Source organism: Staurois parvus, unplaced genomic scaffold, assembly GCF_062004578.1.
Source record: "Staurois parvus isolate SC_StPar_1 unplaced genomic scaffold, SC_StPar_1.0 ptg000232l, whole genome shotgun sequence".
NCBI classification, from domain to species: Eukaryota; Metazoa; Chordata; class Amphibia; order Anura; family Ranidae; genus Staurois; species Staurois parvus.
Window position 1 is genome coordinate 8581066 of NW_028318028.1, and position 17308 is coordinate 8598373.

General features: G+C 39.5%; 1 protein-coding gene across 3 annotated transcripts; it reads left to right on the forward strand.

Moving 5' to 3' along the window:
* The first annotated feature begins 1556 nt into the window (after positions 1-1556).
* Positions 1557-16764, forward strand: LOC149460348 (uncharacterized). Of its 3 annotated transcripts, XM_089679862.1 has the most exons (6): positions 1557-1730; positions 9523-10719; positions 11155-12012; positions 13816-14913; positions 15438-15532; positions 15954-16764. In XM_089679862.1, the coding sequence occupies exons 1-6, from the start codon at positions 1673-1675 to the stop codon at positions 16014-16016; spliced, it is 3369 nt and encodes a 1122-aa protein (XP_089535988.1). In that variant the 5' UTR covers positions 1557-1672; the 3' UTR covers positions 16017-16764. The 3 variants fall into 3 exon arrangements, with proteins under 3 accessions (XP_089535988.1, XP_089535987.1, XP_089535989.1); XM_089679861.1 differs by having other exon boundaries at positions 9523-12012; XM_089679863.1 differs by lacking the exon at positions 11155-12012.
* The last annotated feature ends 544 nt before the right edge of the window (positions 16765-17308 follow it).

Consider the following 17308-nt stretch of genomic DNA (forward strand, 5'->3'; position numbering starts at 1 on the left):
CTTACTGAAGGTGTCATAAACTCATAATTATTATTATTATTATACAGGATTTAAATCGCACCAAAAGTTTGCTCAGTGCTTTACAATATAACTGTAATGTGATGTGTTTATACATGGTATGTGGCATTCTTTACAAGATGTGTTTCTGGGGACCACCACCTAATTCTTTTACAGTGATGTATTTAATGCATGATATACACTATTTTGCCTAAAGTATTGGGACACCCATCTAAATCATTGTATTCAGGTGTTCCAATCACCTCCATGGCCACAGATGTATAAAATCAAGCACCTAGGCATTAATGCACTGGTGTGAATTGGCCCATGGAGGAATAGTGGAAGGTGGAGGAAAGTTCATTGAAGGTTGTGGAGTTAATCCTTGCCTGGAGAGATAGTGCAGGATCCTGGGTGATCCGCAAGGCGTTTTGGCCCCTGTAGGTCGCAGGGGGAAGGTGAGCAGGCATGCCTGCCATATAGGAGTATTACTTACTACCTGCACCGGCACAGAAGCATGCTGTTTATCATTGTTTGTGTGTGCTGTTGATACACAAGCCAGACACCGGATACTGTGGACATTTATATCACTACTACTTATATAAATCACCTATTTAAGGTGACCCATATCCCTGTATAGGGAATCACCAGGGGCGGACTGACCATTTGGAAACTCGGGCACTGCCCGAGGGCCCGGGGTCAGTAGGGGGCCCCATGAGATGCCCCTGGTACCTTTTTTATAGGCTTTTTTGAGTTTGGGCAAGGACACAGGGGCCCCATGATCCCCTATTGCCCGGGGGGCCCCATGAGTTATCAGTCCGCCCCTGGGAATCACTGTGTGTCACGGCAATGTTGGAATGGTCACTTGGATATATATACTGTATGTTTGATTTATACTTCACTAATCACCAATAAATGTCACAAGTATACGTTTGGTTGACTTTATATTGATATCAATATTGTGGAAGCAGTGTTGTACCTAACAAAAGGGTCATAATATCAACTATAGCACTACATCACTATCATACTAGTTTTATCTAATTTTCCATCTAAAGGTGAGGGTTGGATGTTAGCTGCTGTTTCACTAGTCCTAGTAGGCATAGCAGCGCAGGAGGATTTATTACATATTTTAAATATATATACACCAATGTTTTACAATCTGCAGAATATTATACAGTAAGCACACAAATTGATCTGGTGATTTTCCTGTCGTAACAATGTATGCAGGTGATTGAGGAGACTCTGTTACCAACACTGTGTAAAACATCCCTTGAAGAACAGAGCAGAGTGGTTAAGAGATAAGCACTTTAGATTTTTATTAGTACAAATACTAATCTGTGATGCTGACACCTTCCTTTATTTCCCTCTATATTTAGATGTTGCTTCACTCTTAACCGCCCTCTTCGATATCTAGCTCTAGGAATAAGTCTGTTACTTGTGATTGGTATGTGTGATGTCACAGGTCACACACCCTAGAGCACTCCCTGCTCACCAAATCTATATCTATATGTACATATATATATATATTTAAAAGCACAGACAGACAGAGCTTTTAAAAACTGACAGCATTGCTAGAACTGGGAACCCAGTACATTCCTATATCAACAGGTTCTGAAACATTGCCAATATTATCTTTGCCAATTTTCTACTGAGTATCTTAATTTAATATTTATTGAATATGTATCTGTCGGGAACTGCCACCTTTTTCACCTTTGGAATTCTACTGCTGTCGTGCGGTAAGAAAATTCTTTGCTTTTATTAACAATTTATTTATTGATTGATATTTAATAGAGCACTTATAACAAAAAATAATAAATTACTAGTGTATTTTTTTAACCAATAACAGTAAATAGCTGTGTAAAACGGTAACATGAAGCAGCCAATAAGAATTCATTTTAAAACACATGCTGCTGAAAGCTGATTTTTTGATTGGCTGGTGTATTTGGTTTATATCATTAATCTTTGTACTATTTTTTAAAGGGCCAGTAAATAGATAGTATAAGTTGGTTTATGGAATTCGACTGATTTCATGACTTTTAATACATAACTACAGTAATAGGTTTTTTTTTAATTTGTTTTTACCTGAACAGATATAAAGAGATGATGAATAATTGAATTTGAATTGGATTGAATTTCCAGCACACGGCTTATTCTGCTGTCCCTGTTAAAAATTGTTTAAAGGAATTATATGTACCACACCCTACATAAAATTCACTACTTGCTTTTTTTTTAAGGTGTATGAATAGCATTTACATGTAAATTTCTACAACTAGGCAGAAGAGAGATATATAACATTTACATACATTTTGCAGTCATCTCTATTGCAACCAAAAGATTCTTAGCCAAAAAAGATAAAGTGACACTTGCTATTTCTCTTTAATAGAGTGATTGAATGAAAAGGCAACTCTGTGTTTGTAAAAAGTGTCCCCTGATATATCAATATAGCTTCTAACCTCTACTGTCTTGAAAATATCCTATTTAAACATTTATCCTTCAATTCAACAAAATGCTTTTCTCCATTATGCATGTTTGTTATTGTTCTTCTTAAATCAGAACTTTACCCATAACAACTTCATAAAAAAAGAACATAAATACCACATTAATAATTATGCTACTGTGTGCTGTAAATTGCCTCCAGCATTGTCCCTGTTTCTTCTTGCTGGTGGCTGCCATTTTGTTGAAGCCCAGAGCCCCTGAGCAGCAGTAAATCATTAGGCTGTCAGAAGATTGACCTCTACATTTTCTGCACAGTGTCAAAAATAGAGAGGAACTGGATTTTAAAGCGTATAGACACTTCTTTTAATGCTTTACATAGCTATATCTGTAGAAGGGACCAGCATGAAGTGATCTAACAGGACATCATTTTCTGACTAAAGTTTCACTTTAAAGCAGAGCTTCACTGAAAAGGGGAAGTTCCACTTGTTTGCATACTCCCCCATCCACTGCCATAATTGACATTTTTTTTTGGGGGGGGGTAACTAGTTTCGTCGGGTACCCGCTCCCACTTCAGGGTCAAATCTCTGTGGCAATCATGAGGTAGTAAAGTGCACCACCCACAGTCTTATTGGGCACACACAGGTCCAAGAAGACTGCGGGGCCATTCACAGCGCATGGTTTGCACATGTGCAGTAGGAAACTGGCCAAGCTTTACTGCCAGTTTCACATATCTAAGATGTCGGCGCCTGCACCCGAACTAAATTGAAGAATCGGCTCGGGTGAGGACTTTGCTGTATCCCTGGACAGGCGAGTGTCCTAATATGTCTTACATAGTATTTGTACTATATACTGAACTGATTGAAAAAAAACTGAATGGATTCCTCTGTCCGCACAAGCAAGATGGCTAGAGGAATCCTCAATTCTGTATTATTGTATTCTGACAGCAGAGGATACCTCCGTTATCAGAATATGCTGATCAGTGCTGCAGTCGACTGGTTGCAGCGATGATCAAACACAAATTTTCCAACCAGCCCATTTGTGAAATGTTGATCATTCAATCAACTTCTGATGCATAGGAATGGCCATCGAGGAATCAAAATTTTGATCCATCTATGGCTAGCTCAAAAGTGAACCTGTGCTTTACTCATGCAGGACAAGCAACAGGCTCACTCTAATCCCCCCTGTCCAGCAACACGCGGATACCTTTCCTTTGCTCTCCTGCTGGTAAGTTTGACTGATTGGAGCAGGAGATGTTATCCTGTGTGAAATATGAGTTGCAGCTTATAAAGGCTATAGACTCTCCCTATTTGACATGATGCTGTTAGAGGGCTTTTTGCCTCCCGGCTGCTGAAGGCTGCAGGAGGTGAGTGAAGGAATGGTGAGTGTGTGCTGCTGTAGAGGGGGGATTTAATGACCTTTGGACCTACATTGTTCCTCTGTGGTTTGATGTACCAAGGGTCTGAAGTTGGATTTATTCTGACAAGCTTGTACTTATTTCGGTTTGTGAGTATATTACCTATTGCTAGATTTTATCAATAAATGATATCTGAGGACAGGGGCGGACTGACAACTCATGGGGCCCCCCGGGCAATAGGGGATCATGGGGCCCCTCTGTCCTTGCCCAAACTCAAAAAAGCCTATGAAAAAGGTACCAGGGGAATCTCATGGGGCCCCCTACTGACCCCAGGCCCTCGGGCAGTGCCCGAGTTTCCAAATGGTCAGTCCGCCCCTGTCTGAGGATAATGCATTAGGCTGGTGTTTGTTTTGGGGTGGGGGTAGTAAAGTGAACCTGTTGTTTTTTCCTGCCTGACAAAGTACATGTTTACTGTAGTCATAAATATCACAACTTACAAAAACCTGTGTAGAGAATTACATACTGTATGTGTATCAAATATCACCTCTGCAGACATAAGATTGTTGATGTTAGGAAGCACCTAAGCATATTAGCAGCACCTTAAGTCCCGGGTCACACTGGATGCAAATCACATGCAATTTGCATGCCATGCGACTTGCAAATCACATGCCAAGTCACACCCTATTGTCCACAATTAGAGTGGTCATATTGGTGCGGTTCTGACCTCTAAAGTAGTACATGCACTACTTTTGGTGCACTTTGCATTGACAACTGTGTCATATGTCTTGCAAATCGCACCTGAAATCGGCATGTCCCCTGAATTTGAAATCGTGAGACTTCACTGTAAGTCGGGCTTGATGTGACCAGGGTGTAAAGATCTGTGGGGTTAATTTACTAAAGCTGGAGAGTGCAAAATCTTGTGTAGCTGTGCAGAAAAACCAATCAGCTTCCAGGATTTATTGCCAAAGCCTAAGTCTAGCTTCACATCTATGCAGGTTGCGTTTGAGCCGTTTCTGCATTGCGTTTTGTATTGCATTTTGCATTTTTGCATTTGTGTTTTTGCCACATTTTTTATGCGGTTTTTATTTTTCATTTTTTTTTCTTGCTGCTAGGCAGATTGCATCAAAAACACGGCAAAAAATGCATTAAAAATGCATTTTTCTGCAGCGTTTCCATTGAAGTCTATAGAACCAAAAATGCAACTTTTCAAAAAAGTCCCTGACCCTTTCCAAAAAAACACACCAGGTGAAAACGCAGAGATGTGAACATGTCCCATAGGAAATCATGTTAAATTGACTGTATTGTGTTTCTGCAAAACACTGCAGAAAAGGCTTAGGTGTGAACCTAGGGTAACTGAGTAAGCTGAAAAAGGAAGCTGATTGGCTACCACGCACAGCTGCACCAGATTTTGCGCTCTCCAGTTTTAGTAAATCAACCCCTGTATATCCCTATCTTTTCTTTGAATGTAGTAGGGGCTGGGTACAGCTTCCATTAAACTTATTTATTGGTGCCCGTATCCCCATTGGGAAAATGTCCCCTCATTTCCTGTCCCAATGACAACACTTGAAGTGAGTGGAACCTTCCCAGAGGGGACACAACTAAATCTTAGTAGTGGTTCTAATTCTTCCACACCCTCTCTATAGTACAGAAAAAACGTTTCTACAATATGATAACTTGGTTGTTCAGGTTAAAAGAGATGTATAGCCTATGCTTTTTTGGCTGTACTTCTATGGATCACAAGAGTGCAGTTACTGTGACTCCTGCTGCTGGTTGACATCACAGACCCGGTCCAAGTTCTGAAAAGCAATCAGCAGTGTTTGATTGTTCAGTTCCCAGTGCAAAGATGGTGGGGGGCAGATGCAGCATCCATCAATGCTGCATCCACCTAGGTGAGTATAATTTTTTTTCTTTCTGTTTTTCTCCTTTAAAGCGGAGTTCTACCTGGAAAAAAAAATAAAAGTCAGCAGTTCCAAAAACTGCAGATGCTGACTTTTAAAATACAGACACTTACCTGTCCCTCGGTCCAGCGGTGTCCTCACCACAGCTGGCTTCACCAGCTGTCTTCTTTCCCTGGTCCCGACATCTTCAGTGTGGGCACCCAGCTGTGACAGCTTGTGGCTTCACAGCCAGGTGCCCACTGCGCATGCGCGAGAAGCGCTGCACTTTGTGAGTGGCCCCCGTATTCTTCTGGGACCTGTCACGTGTCCCAGAAGACTACAGGGAGGGGGGAGGATGACTTTCACTTCCAATCGCCTAGGCAATTGCAGGAGGGGTACCGGTAAAATTTGGGTACCCCCTCCCCCCCACTCCCCAAAGGTGCCAATCCTTAATGGGGAGTAGGGGACAAAGGCTTAAAGCAGAACTTCCTCTTTTGGCTGGAGCTCCACTTTAAGTACTCTATCACATAGGATCACATAATGGATGTACTTAGCCACTTGAGTTCCAGGGCATTTTTTTTTAGATATTTCAGTTAATCATATTATACTTTTTAGTGTTTGCAGTGTACCCCAGTGTATTAAACATCTTTTATTTGGAGGGAAGGGGGGCAGATAGGTCCTGTTCACACCACAATTTCTGTGTTCTAAATGCATTTCTGGTGAATGTTTTCCTCTCTTTTTCAGTTTAGGACATGTGCATTCCAGTGCATTTTTTACGTATTTCTGAGCGTTGTAGTGCATTTATGATGCGTTTTGCTGCCTTCTAGATGCGTTTCATCTAGAATAAATGCAACAAGTTCTACTTTTGTTTACTGCACTGGAAAACACTGTGCATGCGGTTTTGATACAAATAAAAAATGCACTGGACTGGATCTGGTGTGAACCTACCCTAATCTGGTAGCAAGTTTGCATACATATATTTTTAATTCCTTGGTTTTATGGGAATATTTCGTAAAACTTGAGCAAAAAATGTTTTTGTTCTGTTAATATTTTCCCAATGCAACATTTATGTCAGTTGCACACCCCTATATATTTACAATAAAATATAATTATCATTGTGTGCTGATTAACATGATATCATATGACTTTTTATGTAGTGTAGTATAGTGGTATTGTAAAGCTCAAAGTGAACATATGCATTTTATTCCAGGAGATCTTTAGACTTGGTTCACATATATGCATTTTGCGTTTGATGCTTTCTCCAGTGCTTTTTGCAGTTTGTTTTGTGTTTTTCTACATGCATTTTTGATGCGTTTGTGATGCATTGTTACCGTGTTTTGGTCAGTGGAGACATGATGCAGATACCCAGGCATTCATGTAGCATCAGATCATGTCTAGTAGTGATCTATTGCTTACTACAATTAGCTAGCATTATATCACTATAGGAGTCTCAGGAAGAGGCTGGACTGACCTGGCTGTCACTGAAAACGAACAGGTTTAGCACCTAAAGATGCTGGGATGCAACAGAACACTTTTGTCCATGTGCCATTTTAAAAATGCGCATTGGCAAACAACTGTTGTCCATGTGCTGTTTAACAACAGCATCAGCAACTCAATTGGTCAAAGCCCATCTCAGTCAAAAGTTTTTTGAGGGTATCATCTCAAGGGAAAACAGACAATAATAAAAAGCTGGCAGAAGCTATTGACCCTTTTATTTGCATATTTGTCCAATATAACACAAATGCACAGATTTCTAGGGTAACCTAAGGTATAGTTTTTTGTAATGGTAAGCACAAACTGACCCAGTTGAGACTTCTGTTGCAGAGTAGCCAGCCAGTATTGACCCAGTATTGACTCAAAACTAGTATACCAATTTAGGTTGAGATAACACCTATTAAACGTTTTTTTAAATCTTTATTGAATTAACATTACACCATTTCCATCTATAGCAGATTGGAAAGTAGAATGAAATTTCAAGTAACAAAAGATATATAGTTCATAACCTACATCCTAGATATATCAGTGAAACCATTTTTCTTTTATTTTGTTTAGCTGGTGACACTATCCCCTGGCTTTTATCAATTATCCATTATCTTATCTCTTTAGCTACTGTACAGGCCCAACATAGTTACTGATATATTAGTCATGCGATTACTCATGTTAAAGAAGCATTAACATGATTTAGATATGTATTGTATGCACTTCCACACCTTGGTTAACCACATTATTTACACACAGTGATTGAGTTTTACACATAGTAAGTCACGCATTGGTTTTGATGTATCCAAATGTATATAGTTACTAGAATGGTGTAACAGAATAAACACATTTTATTGTATATTAAAGAGAAGAAAACATTCTCCTAAATCTAAAAGCTAGACAAATGGACGCTCACAAGCTTGTAATGTCATGTACAACATATATTGAAGAGGAAATGATAGGATTTCACCCGTATGTGGTCCTAAAATCTTTAGGTGTAACAGAAAAGCCATCTGAAAACCAGAGAAGCTTTCTGTTGTACTTTTAGAGTTCACAGGTGACCTGGTTTTCCTATACAATGTTCAAATTGAAAACACTGCTTGTAATAATTGGGCCATCTATGAACACCCTTAAGTGTCCTATAGGGACAAGATTAATCGATGTATGTACCCTCCTTATCAGGCCGATCTTTATTTAGCCCTGATCAAGGGGGATGGCTTCTGATCCATGAAATGTATTGAATTTTGGCTTTTTAAAACTAAAACTTCTCCTAATGTTTCTTGTGAGGCTCCACCATTCTCATGGTAACTTTAACTTGAGAGCTATCTCAGTTATACTTACTGGAGATTTCAAAGTACACATGGAATAGTCCAATAGATACAAATGATCAAGTGCATTATCCAACTCATTTAGATATAGACACAAGGGGGTTTATTTACTAAAGCTGGAGAGTCCAAAATCAGACTCACTTCTGCATAGAAACCAATCAGCTTCCAGGTTTCATTGCCAAAGCTTCATTGAACAAGCTGAGGTTAGAAGCTGATTGGTTTCTATTCAGAAGGGAGTCTGATTTTGGACTCTCCAGCTTTAGTAAATAAACCCCAAGATGACTGTCACATGATCACACAATCTACATAATCTTGGTCTGATTGGGACATGATTGCATGTCTTCAGGCACAGTTCATTCTCCAAAGGCAGGTGCTTTTAAATCAGGGCAAGAATTGATTGGCTAGAATAGATTTTCCCAATTGTTTGCTATTGTTCATTCCAATACAACTTTGTATGCATGCCTAGTTTTATTGACGATCATATTTTCCAACCTCTGTCTTAGGTCATATGTCAGGCTGGTAATATTCAATTTTGCTTTCTCACTGATGAATCAAACAGTTATAAATTGAGTAGAATACTTTTCTAATGGGCTATATTAGGTCTAATTTATCTTTATAGGTAAAATGTTACTGTCAGCTTTTTTGAGCTATAGAACATATATTAGCTGTACTGACTTTATATATAACAGTTTGACTTGTGTTTTTAATGAGATCATATAAAAAACTAATTCAAATACAAGGACCCACCAATGCATGTTTACTAAAATTAATAAAAGGTATTACACTTCGAAATGGTGACATTTTAAAAATCTGTTTGTTCATGATTTTGAAAGGAAGGTCTATACTGCTACTTATGTAAAACATGCTGCAGAGATCTAACAGGATTTGGAAGGCAGCAGAGAGCCCTGTGACTAGTGCCAAGAAAAAGTGCAGTATACTGTATAGTGCATTAAAGATTATATAAAGATATGTTGCTGATGATGTTCAGAAGACAAACATTTAAACATTTATGGTTCCAATATCATTAATAACCATTTTTGTTTATTTTTCACAGCATCTCCTGTTGAAGCACAGTCAACTAACTCAATACTTCAGACCATTCAGAGTATCATTACATCCCTGGCTAATGCCATATTAAAGTTAGTAAACCAGATAAGCAGCGTGATTAGTCCTACTACAACAGCTTCTCCTTCAACAACTCTTACAACTGCCAGTACCACAGTGACTACAGCTACCACTAAAGCCAGCACTCAACAGCAGCCATCAGCTAGCACTTCTTCTAGTACTGCAACCGGTGCTTCTACAGTTTCTACCAGTAGTTCAACATCTTCTATTGGTAGCAGCGCAGGTACACTTTTGTCATCAACTAGCACAGCAACACCTTTTGATACTGGGACAAGTAACCCCTTAACATCAACACCTATCTCTGGAACTGGTGTGTTATCAGTTTCGACAAATCCAGTAACATTAACAGCCAGCACAGCACCTTTGGCTAGCACACAGAGTGCAGCGATATCCCTAAGTACTGGCGCAAGTAGTCAGTCAGTGACTAACACAGTAGTAACTGCAACATTTGAGTCAAGCAGTCAAATACTTTCGACCAATCCAGTAACATCTTCCAGCAATGGAATAAGTGGCTCAACTGAATTTACCATTAGTACTAACACTCAAACTGCCCATACGGCATCTTCAACTGAAACATTCAGTTCTTCAAATTCAGTAAGCAGCAGTCAACCACCTGTAACTGGAAGTTTAACATCACTGAATACTGAAACCAGCAGTCTACCACTGTCTATCAGCTCTGAAACATTTTCAAGTCTGGGCGCAAAGGGTCCAACTGTATCCAGTAACACCATTTTTACTGCCATAACAAGTAACCAGCCAACCACAACCAATGTTTCCACATCTTCTATTTCAGAACCAAGCAGCCAGTCTTTCGAAACCAGCAGCATATCTACTATGACCAGCGAGACAAGTAGCCAATCACCTTCAGCCAGTTCAATAACATCTTCACTAATTGACACAAGTAGCCAAGCTGTATTCAGCAGCTCCACTGGCACTGCCACATCAACTATTCATCCATCAACAACCAATGTGTTCACATCTTCTAATCTAGGCCCAAACAGTCAGTCAGTTCTTACCAGCAGCATTTCATCACTGAATACTGAGATGAGTAGCCAATCACCTTCTTCAAGTGGAAGAACATCTTCAGAGTTTAGCAGTTTAGCTGCCAGTAACCAACCATCTACAGGTAATGCAGTTACTTCTTCTGTCACAGAACCAAACAGTCAATCAATTGTAACAGGTGGCATAACAACATTTAATAACCCCAGTACACAGTCGCCATCAACTAACACTGAAACGTTTTCTAGTCTTGGTAAATTCAGCAGCTCAACTATAACTACTCGAACCAGTAGCCAGCCAACTTCCGCTACTATAGTGCCAAGCAGTCAATCAGATATAACCAGTGGCATATCAACCATAAGTGTAACTAATAATCAATCCCCTTATATAATAAATACTGTTACCAGCACCAGTTATTCCACACCAGCTTCAAATACTGGAAGCAGTAGTACATTTACATCAGGCAGCATATTTATACCTTCCACTAGTATTCCCACATCTTTAATGACAGCAACATTTTCCAGTAGTCAGACTGCTTCAACTAATAATGTTGTTTCATCAGCTACAGGCACAAATAGCACATCTGCAGCTGGAAACACACCAACTTCAAATGCAATAAGTGTCATCCAATCATCCCCATCAGGCACCACAGTGACATCTTCTACTGGAACTTCTGTTATTTTAGCAACAAGCAGACAAACAGGTTCTACAGTTACAACTGCAAGTCCATCAAGCACATTGCCAGGAATCACACTTACTACAGTGTTAAATACTGGAAGCAGCAGCATGCTGTCATCAGGTACCACAAATCAAGCTTCATCTGGTACTCCTACATCAACCACCATTGGGACATCTCTTAGTACCTCTGCAGCAAGTGGCCAAACACTTTCTACAATTATCAATTCAGCGTCATCAACTGCATCATCAGGTAGCACACCTACGAGTCACTCATCAATTACAAATTCTGCAAGCAACAGCCAGTCATCACCATCATCACCACTGATATCTTCTACTGTAACTCAAGGGTCAACTGATACTGGTACATCTTCTAGTACATTAGCAACAAGCAGCCAAACACCTTCTACTATTAACAATGTAGTTTCGTCATCCATATTGACAGGTAGCACACCTACGACTGAGCACACATCAGCTTTAAGTACTGGAAGCAGCAGCTCACTGTCTTCAGGCATCACAAATCAATCTTCCATTGGTACTCTAACATCAGTCACCACTGGGACATCTTTTAGTGCCTCAGCAACAAGCAGTCAAACACCTTCTACTATTAATATATCAGTGCCATCAGCCACATTATCAGGTAGCTCACCGACAACAAGTCACCCATTGATTTCGAATTCTGCAAGCAACAGCCAGTCATCACCATCGATATCTTCTGCTGTAACTCAAGGGTCAACTGCTACTGGTACATCGTCTAGTACTTTATCATTAAGCAGCCAACCACCTTCTACTATTAACATTTCAGTTTTATCAACTACATTGTCAGGTAGCACATCTACAGCAGGGCACATATCAGCTTCAAATTCTGTAAGCAACAGTCAGTCATCACCACTGATATCTTCTACTGGAACTCAAGGGTCAGCTTTTACTGGGTCAACGTCTAATACTTTAGCTCCAAGCAGTCAAACACCTTCTACTAATAACAATGCAGTTTCATCATCAATATTGGCAGGTAGCACACCTACAACTTCGCACACATCAGCTTCAAATACTGGAAGCAGCAGCTCACTGTCTTCAGGCATCACAAATCAATCTTCCATTGGTACTCTAACATCAGGTACCACTGGGACATCTTTTAGTGCCTCAGCAACAAGCAGTCAAACACCTTCTACTATTAGCATATCGGTGTCATCAACCACATTGTCAGGTAGCTCACCTACAACAAGTCACCCACTGATTTCGAATTCTGCAAGCAATAATCAGTCATCACCATTGATATCTTCTGCTGTAACTCAAGGGTCAACTGCTACTGGTACATCATCTAGTACATTATCAATAAGCAGCCAACCACCTTCTACTATTAACATTTCAGTTTTATCAACTACATTGTCAGGTAGCACATCTACAGCAGGGCACATATCAGCTTCAAATTCTGTAAGCAACAGTCAGTCATCACCACTGATATCTTCTACTGGAACTCAAGGGTCAGCTTTTACTGGGTCAACTTCTAATACTTTAGCACCAAGCAGTCAAACACCTACTAATAACAATGCAGTTTCATCATCTATATTGGCAGGTAGCACACCTACAACTTCGCACACATCAGCTTCAAATACTGGAAGCAGCAGCTCACTGTCTTCAGGCATTACAAATCAATCTTCCATTGGTACTCCTACTAGTTCAACATCGCTCATCACTGGGTCATCTTTAAGTACTATACACTCTAATAGTGTAAGCAGCAGCCAATCATCGCCATCATCACCACTAACCTCTTCTACTGGAACTCAAGCATCAACTACTACTGGGACATCTGCTAGTACATTAGCAACAAGTAGCCAAGTAGCTTCTACTAACACTACAGCATCTATTACTACTGTGACGTCTTTCATTTCACCATACAGTAATCAAACTTCATTGTTTGTATTGACCAGTAGCACTCCTACATCAGTCAACACTGTGCCATCTTCCAGTATTGTTACAAACAAAACAACAGGTCCCAATAGTAACACTGTCTTTTCTTCAGCTACTTTAACCACTAGTGGGCTAACTTCCCTGAACACAATGTCATCCTTATCTACTGCAACCAATAGTCAGAAGCAATCTTCCAGTATTACTGTACCACCTTCCACAACTATAATTAATAAGTTAATCTCCTCTAATTCCACCAACACTATGGCATCCCCAGCCAGCAGTACCAGTAGCCCAAAACCTTCCACTATTATATCGTCTTCACCTACTACTCTGACCACAAACAATCCAACATCCTCCAGCACAGTGACAATTTCAGTTACAGTGTCCACAAGGCAGACAAGTACAAGTAACAGTGCATCCCCTTCAACTACCCTTAGTACAGGTAAAATAACGTCCTCTAACACAGTAGCCTTTTTGACTAATGCAACCACTAACCTGAATATTTCCACTGTTAACATTGTCTCTTCTTTAACTAATAGTAAACTCACATCTGCTAATACAGCCACAACTTCAGCTATTACAGCCAATAGCCAGAAAACGTACACTACTAACCCTCCTTCTTCTACCAATTCAACAGGTATTAACCCAACTTCCAGCAAGATTGTAACAACATCTACTACAATAACCAGTAACAAAACACCTTCCACTAGTACTTCTACAACATTTTCAAATAGCAGTAGTTCTACAACTTCTTCAACTATGTTAACTATCTCCACATCCAAAACAACAATTCCAAATACATCCACATCAGCCAGTAATACCATTACAAGTATCTCAAGTTCAAGCAGTACTTTTACAAGCAGTCCTGCAACAAGAACTTCAGTGGCAAGCGGTTCAAACTCTTCTACAAGCAGTCTTACAACAAGAACTTCAGTGGCAAGCAGTTCAAACTCTTCTACAAGCAGTCTTACAACAAGTACATCAGCGACAACCAGTTCAAGCACTACTTCTACAAGCATTTCTACAACAAGAACCGCATTGCCAATCAGTTCAAGTTCTTCTTCTTTGAGCAGTCCTACAAGAACCTCAGTTCCAATCAGTTCAAGCACAATTTTTACAAGCAGTCCTACAAGTATATCGGTGGCAACCGGTTCAAGTACTACTTCTACAAGCAGCCCTACAACAAGAACATCAGTGCCTATAAGTTCAAGCACTACTCCTACAAGCAGTCCTACAACAAGAACATCAGGGCCAACCAATTCAAGCACAACTTCTACAAGCAGCCCTACAACAAGAACATCAGTGCCTATAAGTTCAAGCACTACTCCTACAAGCAGTCCTACAACAAGAACATCAGGGCCAACCAATTCAAGCACAACTTCTACAAGCAGTCCTACAACAAGAACATTGGTCTCAATCAGTTCAAGCACTACTCCTACAAACAGTCCTACAACAAGAACATCGGTCTCAATCAGTTCAAGCACAACTTCTACTAGCAGTCCTATAACAAGAATATCGGTGGCAACCAATTCAAGCACTACTCCTACAAGCAGTCCTACAACAAGAACATCTGTCTCAATCAGTTCAAGCACTACTCCTACAAACAGTCCTACAACAAGAACATCAGTCTCAATCAGTTCAAGCACAACGTCTACTAGCAGTCCTATAACAAGAATATCGGTGGCAACCAATTCAAGCACAACTTCTACAAGCAAACCCACAACTACTGCTGCAGGTATGGTCACTATAAATACAGGTACAGGTATGACCACTATAAATACCAACAATAGAAAATTAAAAATTATATTGAAAACTAATTATATAATAGTCATTTCTTAAACTGATATTTCACTTAGGAGGGAATGCTGTTTGTAGTGCTGTTTTATATTTACAAGGGTTCCAGCAGTGGGATCTCTTCAGTGGAGTTCCCAGCTCTGTTTCTGCACTAACAGAATTGAGCTCTCTTTGCTGCATTATCGTTAATTATTATTATTAAACAGGATTTATATAGCGCCAACAGTTTGCTCAGCGCTTCACAATAGAACGGGAGACAATTCAGCAACAATACAGTTCAATACAAGAGGGAAAGGAGGGCCCTGCTCCTTGGAGCTTACAATCTAGGAGATAATGTAAAATAACTGCAAAATCCTATTACTCAGGTACAGAGATCCTGCTGCCACAGTCTCTGAAGAATAAGAGTGTTTTGAGAGGGCTGACTTTCCCAAAGCATGCAATTTCACTATTTCTATTTGATTACAGGACTTTCAACTACCGTCATTCCTTTCTGGGGCATCATTCTCATATGTATTGCCGTTATTCTTACCTTAGCAGCAATACTGGCTGTTGGATTTTTGGTAAGTGATTTTAATAGTCTAATTAAGCCCTCTTTATTTTAACGAAGTGGGAGACAGACAGGCAGATACTGTAGATAGATAGATTAGATTCTATCTATCTATCTATCTATCTATCTATCTCTCTATCTATCGTATATTTACAGGCACAAGCAGTGGGAGAGGTGCATATTCATAGTTTTGTTTGCAAGAAACACTATTTAGTATTTTTATGTTAACAAAAGAGTAGCAAAGTTTTATAGTATGTGAATAAAAAAATGCCCACTGAAAGCACTCAGTCCAATATAATTGTATTCTAATTTCATTATGTATATTATTTTAATTATATTTACTAGTACTACAATTACTGCTATAAATGGTTAGATATCTGAGGAAAATTGAAATGTGCAACATTTTGCTAATTTGAATCTCCTTCTTTAATCAGATTGTCTACTGCATAAGAAGATTCGCTACTACCAGTTATGATGTTTCCAATGTGAGAGTATAAGGAAAATCCCAATTACCTTGATTATTTTTCAATATGTTTACATGCAACAAAAGCAGTGTTCATGGACTATTGGACAAGATTGAACTATCATACAATATGTTGGCTTGCTGTAATGGGTGTATTCCTATGACTGAAATTCAGTGATGTCTACTCACTGGGTATGCAAGAGGTTTATTCCTGTAAATACGGTGCTACATGTTCTTGGAATGGTGGTGTCATCTCTATCCACTGAGCACAACAGGATGTACTAAATACTTCCTTAGACACCACTTTACAATATTGCCGCCTACAAATCAGTGCAGTGTACTATTCCAAGCATAATATACCTTCAAGATAATCAGATCTAGTGTACCAGCATTTGCCAAGCCTTGTATAAGATTTATTGAGCCAAAGGTTTGGCCAGGGGGTGGGATGCAATCAAAAGGGAAATCAGTGTGAAGGATGATCCTGGTGATCACTGTGTGTTATCATTTTATATATATTTTATATACATTAAATATTGCCTACTTGAAAATATGCCTCTGATGGTCTACACTGGTATTGCAGGCAAAACCATATCCAGTCAAGGGGTGGCTTGTATGATATATTGCTGTATAATATATTTATTACTATTTGTAAAAGTACATGGCCACAAAGTGGCTATGTGAAAATGAATAAAGATGTATTGCATTGAATGCTATATGTTATTATGGAAGCATAACCTCACTGTTATATTTTTATAATATAATTAAACTTAACATTACCATGAGCACAACTTTGAGTTTTCAAGGGTGAGGGGGTACAGTTTTCTTAATGCATCAACAATAGATATGGAAGTCTTTTAAAGAAAAACAATTGGCTTTGAGGGCCATGTCAGAGTGGCAATTATGATGCTATTTTTCCTGTGGAAGTACCCCCTTGCTGACCAAGAATACAAAAAAAAAAATCTCACTTGCTGCAATAGAGTGACCTCTCACTTATCCAGTCCAGAGAAAGAGTGCCTCCATTGCAAGAGGTAAGTTGTCTGTTAGAAATCATGTTGCTACAACTTGCCAGCTAACTGATTGGATGAGGTGGAGATTGTGACATCTCCGCCCTTCTCTTCACCTCATCCAATTAGAGAATGCTTTGCATTCATTGAAACATCTCCAAGGTGTTTAATGAATGGTAGAGGTGCTGATCAAGCAACTCCCGGTGTCCAGAGGGGAAACCACTAACACAGAACCTGTAAGATCATGGCTCTCACTGTATGTAGCAAAAACTACTACAGTGAATTACAGCATCCCCAGGGGCCCTCTAGATATCAGATATAG